Source organism: Clytia hemisphaerica, unplaced genomic scaffold (assembly GCF_902728285.1).
Source record: "Clytia hemisphaerica strain Z4C2 unplaced genomic scaffold, Clytia hemisphaerica genome assembly, whole genome shotgun sequence".
Taxonomy (NCBI): Eukaryota; Metazoa; Cnidaria; class Hydrozoa; order Leptothecata; family Clytiidae; genus Clytia; species Clytia hemisphaerica.
The window spans coordinates 651,082-663,654 of record NW_027103590.1 but is presented as its reverse complement, the minus strand read 5'-3'; the positions used below and the strand labels follow the sequence as shown (position 1 = coordinate 663,654).

The 12,573-nt window shown below is 33.2% G+C and overlaps 1 protein-coding gene across 1 annotated transcript in view; it reads left to right on the top strand.

Moving 5' to 3' along the window:
• LOC136801539 (DNA polymerase epsilon catalytic subunit A-like) overlaps positions 1-12,573 on the top strand; it is a 50,811-nt gene continuing 38,238 nt past the window's right edge. The window contains exons 1-28 of the mRNA XM_067058179.1: positions 1-112; positions 284-416; positions 679-759; positions 866-910; positions 1,523-1,615; positions 1,774-1,853; positions 2,053-2,242; positions 2,563-2,748; positions 2,943-3,053; positions 3,258-3,343; positions 3,536-3,591; positions 3,705-3,768; positions 4,044-4,104; positions 4,375-4,446; positions 4,609-4,722; positions 4,916-5,008; positions 5,211-5,327; positions 5,728-5,835; positions 6,113-6,241; positions 6,481-6,583; positions 7,109-7,255; positions 7,592-7,737; positions 8,086-8,144; positions 9,681-9,770; positions 10,255-10,347; positions 10,620-10,689; positions 11,584-11,658; positions 12,406-12,495. Coding sequence (XP_066914280.1) covers positions 69-112; positions 284-416; positions 679-759; positions 866-910; positions 1,523-1,615; positions 1,774-1,853; positions 2,053-2,242; positions 2,563-2,748; positions 2,943-3,053; positions 3,258-3,343; positions 3,536-3,591; positions 3,705-3,768; positions 4,044-4,104; positions 4,375-4,446; positions 4,609-4,722; positions 4,916-5,008; positions 5,211-5,327; positions 5,728-5,835; positions 6,113-6,241; positions 6,481-6,583; positions 7,109-7,255; positions 7,592-7,737; positions 8,086-8,144; positions 9,681-9,770; positions 10,255-10,347; positions 10,620-10,689; positions 11,584-11,658; positions 12,406-12,495 — 2,736 coding nt within the window. The 5' untranslated portion in view covers positions 1-68. The remainder of the gene's footprint in view (positions 113-283; positions 417-678; positions 760-865; positions 911-1,522; positions 1,616-1,773; positions 1,854-2,052; positions 2,243-2,562; positions 2,749-2,942; positions 3,054-3,257; positions 3,344-3,535; positions 3,592-3,704; positions 3,769-4,043; positions 4,105-4,374; positions 4,447-4,608; positions 4,723-4,915; positions 5,009-5,210; positions 5,328-5,727; positions 5,836-6,112; positions 6,242-6,480; positions 6,584-7,108; positions 7,256-7,591; positions 7,738-8,085; positions 8,145-9,680; positions 9,771-10,254; positions 10,348-10,619; positions 10,690-11,583; positions 11,659-12,405; positions 12,496-12,573) is intronic.

The window sequence follows — 12,573 nt, the reverse complement described above, 5'->3', positions numbered from 1 at the left end:
CACAATGTTTCTTATTATAGTTTTCTACACAGAAATTATAATAGATGGTAGCAGAAATATAGGGGAAGATGGTGTTAATGAACTCAGGCAAACTCAAAAAAGTTTCTGAATTGTAAGTACTTTTCCAATTTTACTTGAACAAAAGTTTGATCTGATTCTTGACATAACAAAAGAAAATAAGGATTAAAAAGTCATAGGCTTTATAACTTTACATGTCTCTAAATACGTATGACTTTACATTCTACATCAAGTTTTTCAGTAAATATTTTTCCCATCTTTACAGCAATGATGATGGAAATTCTCTTGAAGCAAGGTTAATGAGAGTTTCAATAATTGATGGAGTTGACTCCAAGTTTGGTTTTGATCGATATAAGGAAGCTATTGATAAAGTTGGATGGCTGATTAATATGAAACCGGTGAGTTTGTAGAAATTACTGATACAAACAAACTGTTTCGGGTCAAAATCTGTCAAATTACCTTTAATATACCTTAGTAGTATTAACCGCTGGTCTAAGACACCTGTATTATTACTCTTATAAAGACTTCATTAAACACCTTTTATTAACATTTAACATTGTACTGTATAATAGCCTTTTAAGATTAATATGATATGATTTGACGCAGTTTGACGTGCCAAGAACGTGATCTGGAATCATCTAATTTTTTGTTGTTTTATAGACCGAAATTCAAGATGAGGAGAAAAAATTGATTAGTGCTGTCGATTATTATTTTGTCCAAGATGATGGCAACAGGTTTAAGGTAAGAGAAGAGAAAATTCTATTGTTTAAATAATTATTTAGATAATTACCTCTTGATTGTTTTTCACATCACTGAGTGTAACATCGTTTCTTTTTTTACTTTATAGGCTACAATACCATTCAAACCATATTTCTATATTGCAGCAAGAAAGGTAATATTTTGAAATTTGGGAACTTTGAAATCAGTATCACATATTGTTAACCGGTTAATGTTTCAAAGCGGGCTACACGTTTTTTGAGGCAATGCAATTGGTTCTTTTTGCATGACGACGGGCCTACACTGCCCAGAGTTGCCCGTCGTTAGGAAAATTCATTGTGACATCACTTTTTGAAAGGAAAATGAACAATGCGTTGACATCTTTTCTCTCATTTTTTATTTGTGACGTCAGATATTATAACAATTTTTGATCTCTTTTCGCTCGTATTTTTCACTTTATTTCGCTATTTTTCCTGGTAAAAGAGCTAAAAATCAATCGAAGCTGAAGGAAAGGGTTAACAAATACAATAATGACCGGTTTTTTCGGGCTGTACTGAAAATATTGCCCACGGTCGACGCAAAAACAACCTTGCAGGCTTGGTCCTTACTTGACCTCGGGCGATATTTCTCAGTACAGCCCTCACTAACCAGTCATTAGTGTATTAATACATTTGTTATCATCTAGATAGTAATTTGCCTTGTTTATCATCATCAATGCAACCAAATAACTGTATCTGTTAGCATGAAATGTTTTAACATTTCAAATCAATGATATTTCTCATTTCAGGGTAGCGAAAGAGAACTAGCAACATTTCTGAACAAGAAATTCAGTGGTATGATTGCTGGTATTGAAATGCTGGACAAGGAAGATTTAGATCTGGTATCTTTTGATAAATTTTCAATGTTTTATTTTGTAGTGAATATTTATTGTTTTATCTGTACGTATGGTACAACAGAGCTTGTGTAATTGGTGTATTGTTAATATTTCATCAATCATTTTTTAGATCTAAGTTAATCCATTTTTTTTCTTCTTTTCAGCACAATCATTTGACTGGTCTAAAGAAGACATATGTTAAACTTTCATTTCACAATGTTAAAGAACTACTAAAAATCAAAGGGTAATTTTCATTGAAAAGAAATTATGATTCACTGAGATTATAATGACATTTGATTCTCTAATTGCTATTCTGATGATTTCAATTTACAATGATTACTGTAATCTAAAACAGTGAAGTGTTCAGTCACAACTGAGATGAAAACATGGCGAAAACATACTGTTTTGATTACATTTGACAATTTTCCTCTTTTTCAAACTAGCCAATTGATGCCAATTGTTAGAAAGAACAAAGAACGAGAAAAAGCCAATGCTACTGTTGCCCTAGTGACTGGGGAAAGTTCTAAAGCACCTTCTTCGAGTAAATCAGATCAAATGGATAACATCTTGGATATACGTGAATATGATGTTCCTTATTATGTTCGAGTATCTATTGACACAAAAATTAGTGTGGTACGTATAAAAGCTTGATGACGACCCTCACAATAATGGTCAAAATATTACATTAAAAATTGTATAAAGAACAACAATACAAATGTATTTAAAATCACTTTCTTATTGCTTCCTTATAAAAATGAATGTTGGAACATTGATAAAAGTAAGCTGTTATTACATAGATGCTTACTTTGCATTACTTACCCAAAACCACATCCCACTTTGTATTGTCAGTTATTAATATGGCTTACGAAAATCATGAAAGGCAATAAATGGAGATCGGTAATTTTCATTTGATGAAATAAACCTTCATAAAAATATCAAATTTTTTTTTAAAGGGTCATTGGTATACTGTCAAGGTCAGAGGTATCACCCATGTGGAGATTACAGAAAGAACAGATCTGCTTCATCGTCCTGATCCTGTGGTCATGGCTTTCGATATCGAAACAACAAAACTGCCATTGAAATTTCCTGACTCAGCTATTGACTCTATCATGATGATCTCATATATGATTGATGGCCAGGTTAGAATACTTTTTTTTAATTTTCAATAATACCTTTACGCACTTACGCACTTATGTTGTTATTTTATAACAAAAACTATTTATACCATCATAGTATGACTACTTGCTAGATTTTACAAGGCAGAAAGAAAGTAGTATAAGCAGCTTGTCTCTTAAATTGTTTCTTCTACAGCTCTTTTTATTTCAAATTTTAGGGTTTCCTGATCACAAACAGAGAAATTATTTCAGAAGATATTGAAGATTTTGAGTATACACCAAGACCTGAATATGAGGGACCGATCATTGTCTTTAATGAACCCGATGAAGTATGCTTTAAATTGAATAGAAGATTATTATAATGTCTTCTCTGTACCATTACCAACTTGATACCCTTTCCAATTTCTGCCATTTGTAATCTAAATCATCAAGATACATTGTGCGCTTTCTAGAGTACATTTCTCTGTTGTTTAGTTCCTTTTTGCCAGAAAGGATTCTCTTTGTAGTACTAAATCGATCATATTTCTTTTTAGGCTGCATTACTTCGTAGATGGTTTGATCATATTACAGAAACGAAACCGATGATTTATGTCACCTACAATGGTGACTTCTTCGATTGGTATGATACCCCGTATTTATTTTTCAAGAATGGGATTAAACTTAACTTTATTTTTTGTAATGTAATGATTAAGCTAGACTTCTGTTACTATATTTTTTTTATTTTCTATAATTGTATTGCTTTTTTTATCTCCCTAAAGATTTTGTATTGTAAATGTAAAAATATTTTTATTGATTTTCTCTTCTATTTTAGGCCTTTCATTGATGCTCGAGCCAAAATTCATGGGATTGATATGAAAGATGAAACAGGTTTATTTTTATTCTCTCCTTTGATTGCATAGAACTTCTCTATTTTTTAGGAATTTTATATGTTTAGCTCCTCATGAGAGACGATAAAAAAGACTATTGATTCTCCTTTGTAGGTTTTGCGCCTGATGCTCAAAAAGAATACAAATCTTCATATGGAATTCACATGGACGCATTTAGGTAATAATTGCTAAATTAACTAAACAAAGTTTCCTTTGTATTCCCTAACTCACTTTGGTAGCATCTTATTTTTTTATATTGGCTGCAGCAAGCTATAAGTTTTTTCAAATTTTCATTGTACGAAGTTAACTTTGTATTTTAAGATTGACAAATAGCAGTATAAATACATCTGTCATTAAAAGTTTTTCAGCTTTTCATTGACTAATAACTTTACTTTATCTCTTTTTGTTAAATCGTGTTATCTTGAAATATTATAGAATAATGATTATTTTTAGATGGGTGCAGCGTGACAGTTATCTCCCTGTGGGAAGTCAAAACTTGAAAGCTGTAACAAAGGTATAATTTGCAAGGGTTTATTGTTTGTAAATACATTAAACAATATGGATGGTTCAATACTGTATATCTTACAAAAGAAAGATTAGTACTGATGGTGTTCCTGTTGGTATTATATAGAGAACAAACCTCTAGCTAAGACTTGGTGTATCAGGCTTGATTATTTTTGTCATTAATAATTAAAAGCTGGGTTATATCTTCTAAAATTGTGGTCCTTAAAACGTTATTGCAAGATTTGACCATTTATTTTAACTTTTTCTTGATTTCTTTTAGGCCAAATTGAGATACAATCCAGTAGAAGTTGATCCTGAAGAGATGGTCCGCATGGCCAGTGAGGAACCCACTGTAAGTAGTTTTTTGTAAGGAAAAATAAAGACCTAATAATAATACGAAAATAGAATTAGATATTGATTGCAGAGCTCAGACATTCAAGTTTGTTCTGTATATACATGTATATGTAAATCAACTCCCACTTCATAAAACTAAATCTACTTATTTGATTCATAGGAAATGGCAAACTATTCAGTGTCAGATGCTGTGGCGACATATTATTTGTACATGCAATATGTCCATCCTTTCATCTTTGCCTTGTGTACTATCATCCCCATGGACCCTGATGAGGTAATGTGATACATCAAAATGTTGATACCATATTATTTCTAATTATTACTTCCCTCTTAAGAACCTTTCAATTTAATGAAGGCAACATTGAAAGTAACGTCTCCTTTTAATGAGTACACCTAACAATATAACTCAAGTATACTACAATACTTGGGATTTCTTTGTTTTAACAACCCCATTTTGTTTACTTCAGGTTTTGAGAAAAGGTTCAGGAACCCTTTGTGAAGCTTTGTTAATGGTTCAAGCTTTTCACGCAAACATCATCTTTCCAAACAAGCAAGAACAGGTACTATTCTGATGCTATTTGTCTTATATGGAATATAGGTATTAGTAATTTTGAGTGAAGCATTGATTTTTCTTGATATTACATTTGATGCGCTCTCTAATTCGATCTTCAAGGGGAATAGGATTTCCATTTAATAGAGCGAATGAGATAAATTTGAAAGTACTCTCGCAGTTTAATATTCATGTCATTTTATTGATCTTAGATTCATACAAAGTTCTTTGAAGGTCATCTGCTGGACACTGAAACTTACGTTGGTGGTCATGTTGAAGCTTTAGAATCAGGTGTCTTTAGAAGTGATATTGCTTCAAGATTTAGAATGGTAAGAACAGCTATAATATATTTATTTAAGAAGTTTGGGAGTCTCCGAATTTGAAAAAGACATACAAGAGGTGGAAATATTGTCAACAAAGAATATGGTCTTGTTTTACTTTATTTAAAAATATGTAACATAGGATTGCATAGGAAACTAACTTCTAATCTCAAAATAACTTTTATTGCTACTTTGTAGAAGAATTTCTTTTCTCCAAATTGAAATCTCTATCGTAAATTGTCAAAATAAACTTTTTCCGATCGACCCCCCACCTAAATATAGGGTCAGGTGACGGCAAACCAACATTTTTTCAAGTCCAGCCTAATAGGATAGTAATAGTAGAATTAGTATGGGGAGTAAATATGATGTTCTATCTCTTTTTTATCCCTGGTTATAATTCAATTACTAGGTACCAGAAGCGTTCCAAGGCCTGATCGATAATATCCATGACACCATAAAGACAACAGTTGAAAATGAAGAAGGTGTTCCCATTGAGTTTGTCACTAACATGGATGAGGTAAAGAATTTCTCTTTCGTTTCTTTTCCTTTCCGTTGCCACATTTTACTTTCTGTACAATATTTTTGTTAGCTTTTTAGGTTTTTAGCTGTCACCCATTGTAGAAAGTTTTAACAGGTACAACAGTTAAAATAGAGAATTAATTGCTGAAGTTGAATCTCACTTTCAGGCGGTTTAAGCCTTTCCCTCCTATTTATGTTTTAACCCATGAAGAATAATACTCATTAAAAATCATTGCCTCAATAATTCAAATTTTTGAGTTTTTTTGTTCCATTAGGTTTGTGAGGACGTTGTGAAACAGTTGGAAGAGCTTCGAGATACACCAAATCGTTTGGAAAAACCAATGATTTACCATTTGGATGTTGCTGCTATGTACCCGAACATCATTTTGACCAATAGATTACAGGTACTTTGTGCAAGTTCAATTTAGTTTATTTGTTAATGGGAAAGCATTTATTGTCTGTAAAGTCTGCTAAAATGCCCTACGTGCTCATATGCCTGGTGATTTAGTGGTGGCTACCTTCCTGCCCTTATGTAGTGCCCTCAGATTTTTGACGTTTCCATAGTTATAAATATTTCTAAAAACGAAATTCTAAAAGCATATTGAGAACTTTGCCCCCTTAGACCTCTTTCTTTTTTTACTAGCCACCAGCCCAAGTGAACGAGGTTACGTGTGCAGCTTGTGATTTCAATAAACCTGGTGCTAAATGTCAACGAAAATTAACTTGGATGTGGAGAGGAGATTATAGTGAGAATTTTAATTTTTTGTTGTATTCTTGGTTTACCTTTATTGGGATTGATTGTTGATTTTGACATTTATCATCTACATATTTTTATTGATTTAGCACTAATCATCGTAGTATTAACCCAATGAATTTGGTCATTCATTTCCTAGCTCGGACTTCTGGGAGATCAGCCAGAGATTTTTTTAAGCACTTTTATGTCCGTATACGTCGGCTAAAATACTCAACCTAAGAGTAACTAATATTATCTACTATTCAAAAATTCTTCGGGAGCTTTGCCTTCTGAACACCCACCAGATCCCCACCAGATCCCCAGCTTCATCAATGTACAGCTTCGCTGAGCGAATTCCCTATCATGTATATTATTAGAAATTCAATATACAAAAACAAAAACGGCCCAAGCTCCAAGTGCTTAGAAAAATCCCTGTCAACTGTTTAAAAGAAAAGCGATGACAAGAGAGGTGGAATCAAGGTTTTTGTTCTTTTGCCTACTCCATTTTAATTTAGAAATTGTCTACCTTCCAAATTAGGTCCTGCTAATTACAGTGAATATCAAAACATTCGCTCCCAGCTGGAAGTGGAGAAAATGCCAGGAAGATTCCCAGGTGACCCACCTCGCAACTTTCACCAACTTTGGCCTGCCGAACAATCCTTACAAGAAAAGAAACGACTTGCAGGTGAGACTTTACAAAATCTCAAAAAGTGTGCATGATATCCACATGTTCCATTATGTTACTTCAAGAAAACATCTCCTTGTTAGTCAGAATCTATTCATTAGGATAACGAAGCTCAAAGGTGACATTTTTTCTCCCTTGCAAATTGCCTTACCTTTACTCTCACGTAGTTTGCTTTAGTGCATGTACTTTAGAAATCGATAGAACTTTTCATGATTCGTTGCACAAAATTACTTTGCCTTTGCAAAGCAACAACGGCGAAGCTTTTTCTTTTTACCTACTTTTTTTCAGCTAATAGTACAATAAGATATTTTTTATTATCTTCCTTTTTTCTTGCAGATTATTCACACAAAGCTTACAAGAAGACCAAAATCACCAAATCTGAATTAAGGAGTACAGTGATTTGCCAGAGAGAAAATTCGTTTTATATCGACACTGTTCGAGCTTTCCGTGACCGGAGATACGAATATAAAGGTTTATTGAAGGTATGCATCAATTTGTTTGAGCCTTTCATGTCGAATGTAGAATAACTTTTTAAAAATCCAGTATCACAACAATAGCATAATTTAGTAAACGAGTTTGTTAATTATTTTCTTATTTATTATTGTTCTTTTGACGTCAATGCAATGTCTTCTTTCAAACCTTTCCAAGCAAATATTTTAACAACCAACTTTGTGCCCTCTTTCTGCCTACTCTAACAATTAGAATAGGCAGGGCAGAAAGTCGACCGTCTAAACTAGAGCTAAGACATTTCCTTCGCCTAGCCAATGATTTTAGGTTCTTGCTAACTGGAATTCAAACAGAAAGTAATCACCGTACTGGTTGCATTTAAGGTTTGGAAGAAGAAGGTATCAGCTGCTGTTGACAAAGGAGACCCTGCTGAAGTCAAACAGTAAGTCCCCTGTACAATTCAGTGTTCAGTTCTTCCGTCTTAAACGGATTTCTTTTTCAACGAGGTACAAAAAGTCTACAAATTGAACAAAATTTAGCAAAATTTGTTGTTTAATGTCCATTCATTTTTGAGGCAAAACATTTTAATTTGTCCACTGCTATACAACTGCTTTCAGTTGAAGTCTCGTTGCCTTACCTTTGAACCTTTAATTATTGACATTTTAAAAAATAAAATAAAATAATATTGTGCCTTCTGAGGAGAGCTTTGGATGCCTTTTAAGGAGGGACTTTGTTTAAAAGTTTTAAAAGTCTAAGTTTATTTATTTGAAGGGAAATCGATATTGATTTATGGTAGACTAAACGCTGTTTTGGATAATTCCTTGATTTGATATTCTGATTTTTTACGAGTGCAATATCTTCTTGACTTTTTGGACCTACCTGGAGGTCCTATAAATTAACCTGTGTTCGTCCGTCCGTCCGTCCGTCTGTTACCAACTTTTCTCGGGATTGAATTATAGGAATTTTTTTGATTTTTGGTACAAAGGTGCAAAATGGTAGTGGCCAAAATGTGACGGAGCCCGATTTTCGAAAAAAAAAATTTTTGGGCAAATTTGGGCCAAAAAACGGCTAAAAAATGGGTTTTTTTGGACTTTGTGAAAAATTGGATCATTAATTTTTTCTGATTTTTTGCATGAAAGTAGGGTACCATTATAGGTAAAAGATGGCTCAAGCAGATTTTTGCAAAAAAATTTTATTGGCTCAAAAAACGCATGTTTATCTATATCACTATTAATAAGCATACATCAATGTTCTTAGTCAAATTACTCAATTTTTTTATGAGATAGATGTTTTTTTGGTCATGAGGGCTACTTTTGAAGAATATGTGTGTTTAGACAGGAAATTTTGGTTGCTTGGCGTGTTTTTATAGAAAAACTGGCCAAATTCGTTATTTTTTTATAAGCACATTATCAATTACTTAGGTATTAGCTTTTCTCGAGATTGGCTCTTTCATTTTTTAAGATTTTTTGCACAAAGATGCATAACTATAAACCCTTGAATATGATGGAGCCCGATTTTTGAAAAAATGTTTTTGGGCAAATTTGGGCCAAAAAACGGCTAAAAAACGGATTTTTTGGACTTTTTTCTAATTTTTTTGCATGAAAGTAGTAACCATTATAGTTAAAAGATGGCTCAAGTAGATTTTTGTAAAAAAAATTTGTTGGCTCAAAAAACGCATGTTTATCTATAAGAATCACTATTAATAAGCATACATCAATGTTCTTAGTCAAATAACTCAATTTTTTTTATGAGATAGATGTTTTTTTTGCTCACAAAGTCTTTAATATGAAAGAATATTTCAAGAGCATGCACGTTTTTTTTATAAGAAACAGACGACTAATTTTAATAGATCGTCACTATTTGTGTTCTGAATGATTGTTTAATGGTCACGTCACGTATATATCAATTATAAATGTGTTAAATGCATAACCAGGTAGGTCCACAAAAGTATCACTTGTTTTGTTTTATATCTCTTCAGTGCGAAGGGTATGGAAGTGTTGTACGATTCTCTGCAGTTGGCTCACAAATGTATCCTGAATTCTTTCTACGGTTATGTCATGAGAAAAGGGTACGTTTTGCAGTGCTAAATATTCTTCCGACTCAGATGGATTCCTCTCTCAGTGAAGTATTGTAAAGAGGCAACTCAAAATTCTGCATGATCTATAAGTTTCAAGAATATGAGGTAATTTTTCTGCGCCTAATTCATTTTCCGTCTCAGATGAAAAACCTTGCTTAGACCATTGGTTTTTAAGATTCTTACATTGATATTTAAAGACATCATTTTTGCGATATACAAATAAGGGTGCATAAATTATGCTGACAAAGCAGAATAACGAAATAATAGTTTCAAATTTGTTTTTCCTTTGTTCAAAAAAGCAGGGTAATCTAAGGGTAGAATTAGTCTCAAATGGTTCGGAAGATACTAATAAATCAAAATCAAAATTTAATTTCTAAACGGTTTACATCGGAACAGTGCCACTAATTCTACTCCGTATGAAATCTCTGTGTTTTGTGGAGGACCATTCTTATTAACTATATTTCTTCATGTTTAGATCACGTTGGTTCTCGATGGAGATGGCAGGTATTGTTTGCTACACTGGTGCAAACATTATTACGCAAGCTCGTGAACTGGTTGAACAAATCGGGTGAGTTTTAAGAAAACTTAACGCCGGTTTCCATAAGTGTGTGCAGCGATCGCTCTTTTTATCTACAAATTCGAACATGCAGTTAAAATTAAAATTCATTCTATTCTAGTTATAAAAACTTGTTTAAAAGAGCATAGTTCGAGTTGAGTAAAAAAAGTTTTCTTAGCAGTTTTTTAAAGTTCAAACTTGATGTGACGACGCTCCACCGACCTCATACATTTTATCTTATATGAAATTCATTGTTTATATTATTATTTTTCTACTCTTTCTAGTCGTCCACTGGAGCTGGATACTGACGGTATTTGGTGCATTCTGCCAGCCAGCTTCCCTGAGAACTTCTTGGTATGTATAATATTATAGTAAACTAAATCAAGAAATATACACCAATGAAGTAAAAGCTCGAATAGCTAGAAGCGAAACTCTTACGTATAATTTGAAGCCGCTAAATCCTACCTAAGCAGCCCCCGTAGTTTTATACAAATACCAGATTGACAGTAAAATTTGCCGCTAGATTTCAGAAGATATCGTCAAAAATAACGGTGAATATCTTAAGGCTTCACTTTTTCCTGCCTTAGAAAGGTTAAAATTCGCTTCTAGCCCTTCGGGCTTTTACTTTATTGATAGACATTCCAATTAGCGGTCAAATGTCCCGGATGGTGACCGCTTATTATATGTTCCACTGTATAATACTAGGCAGGAAAAACTTTATTATTAGGTATAATCGGATGTTTAAAATTAAGTAAAAAGTGATCCATGTCAACTTTGTATATTTCATACAGTTTATCAACCCTCAGCGGCGCGATCGACTTTTAAGAGGACTGGTAATGAATTCACAATGAAAATTTGTTCTCGGCGCGCTATATTTTTACTACCTTTTATACGAACCAATTAAATTATCTCAAAAAACTCTTATGTCATAAGAGAGACATTTGCCCGAGCTTATGCGGGGGAGTACTAAATATTTTTCGCATTCGAATAGCTCAACTAAAAAATGTTTCTTCATCACTTTAAAGCCAGGGCAACTTAAATTGTTCACAAGATAGCGCTTCTACGTCTGTGTTTTCGATGCCGTTGCCGAAAAGTTTCTCGCTTTCATCCTTCTCAATACTGTAATCCATATCGGTGGGGACATTATTAAATGGACTAAAGTCAATAAGTACGACGCACCATTTCGAGAAGTATCCCACTTGTGTGCTAAATGGAAGATTTAAAAATCATTTCATTTTATTTCTTTAGGTGAAAACAACACATCCAAAGAAGCCAAAGATCACCATTTCTTATCCAGGAGCCATGTTGAATTACATTGTCCAGGTAATTCTAACTTTTATTTTCGATGTTATCACAAATTTATCATTAATTATCGCAAAGTCTGTATGCTGCAATTGATAATATTCCACTCTTAAACATCTTTTCAACAAACACACAATGCGAATCCTATCAATATTTACGAATCAATATATTTTTTCCATTGAAGTATTTGGAGATTGGCCTTAATATTTTATGGAATTTCCAGCGGGTTCGCATGTTAAGGAATCCCATTATCGCACTTAAAAAAATCTTTTCTGTGAATATAGTATAGTGCTCCTTTGACTATACATTATATTGGTGAACACTATATGCTATATATATAGTTTACGGACCATAATGGTTGAAGTAAATAACAGGTACTCTGATTATAAAAAGGAAATGTCTTTCTGTCAACAATCCCCCTATTCATGATATGCGCCATTTTAATGACTTCTGACATTACATCACGGACCCAATAGCTGATTGGTTGTAAGTGACCTAAAATCAGCCAATACGTCACTTTCAACCAATCGGCTGTCGGGTCCGTGGAAGACATTGCAATGGTGCACAATCATGAATAATTGTTAGAATATTGAAAATATATATTGCGGGACAATATTTTGCGGACACTGTTTCGATATATTGCCGGAATTCTGCAATATAGTGTCAATATGTTGCCCACCAATCAATATAATATAATGTAGCCCTTAATATAGTCAATTTTAGGAAAAGTTTTATAAGAATATAATGAACCTTATCTTGGTTTTGTAGACTAATTTCACAAACGACCAGTACCACAACTTGAAGAATGCTGAAAAATTGGATTACGAAATCCGAAAAGAAAATTCCATCTTTTTCGAGGTAGGAAAAAGGAAAATGAAGGAAAACTACCGTTTCCTGTAGCTAAGCTACCTTTGAAAAAACCTTGCGTACTATGTC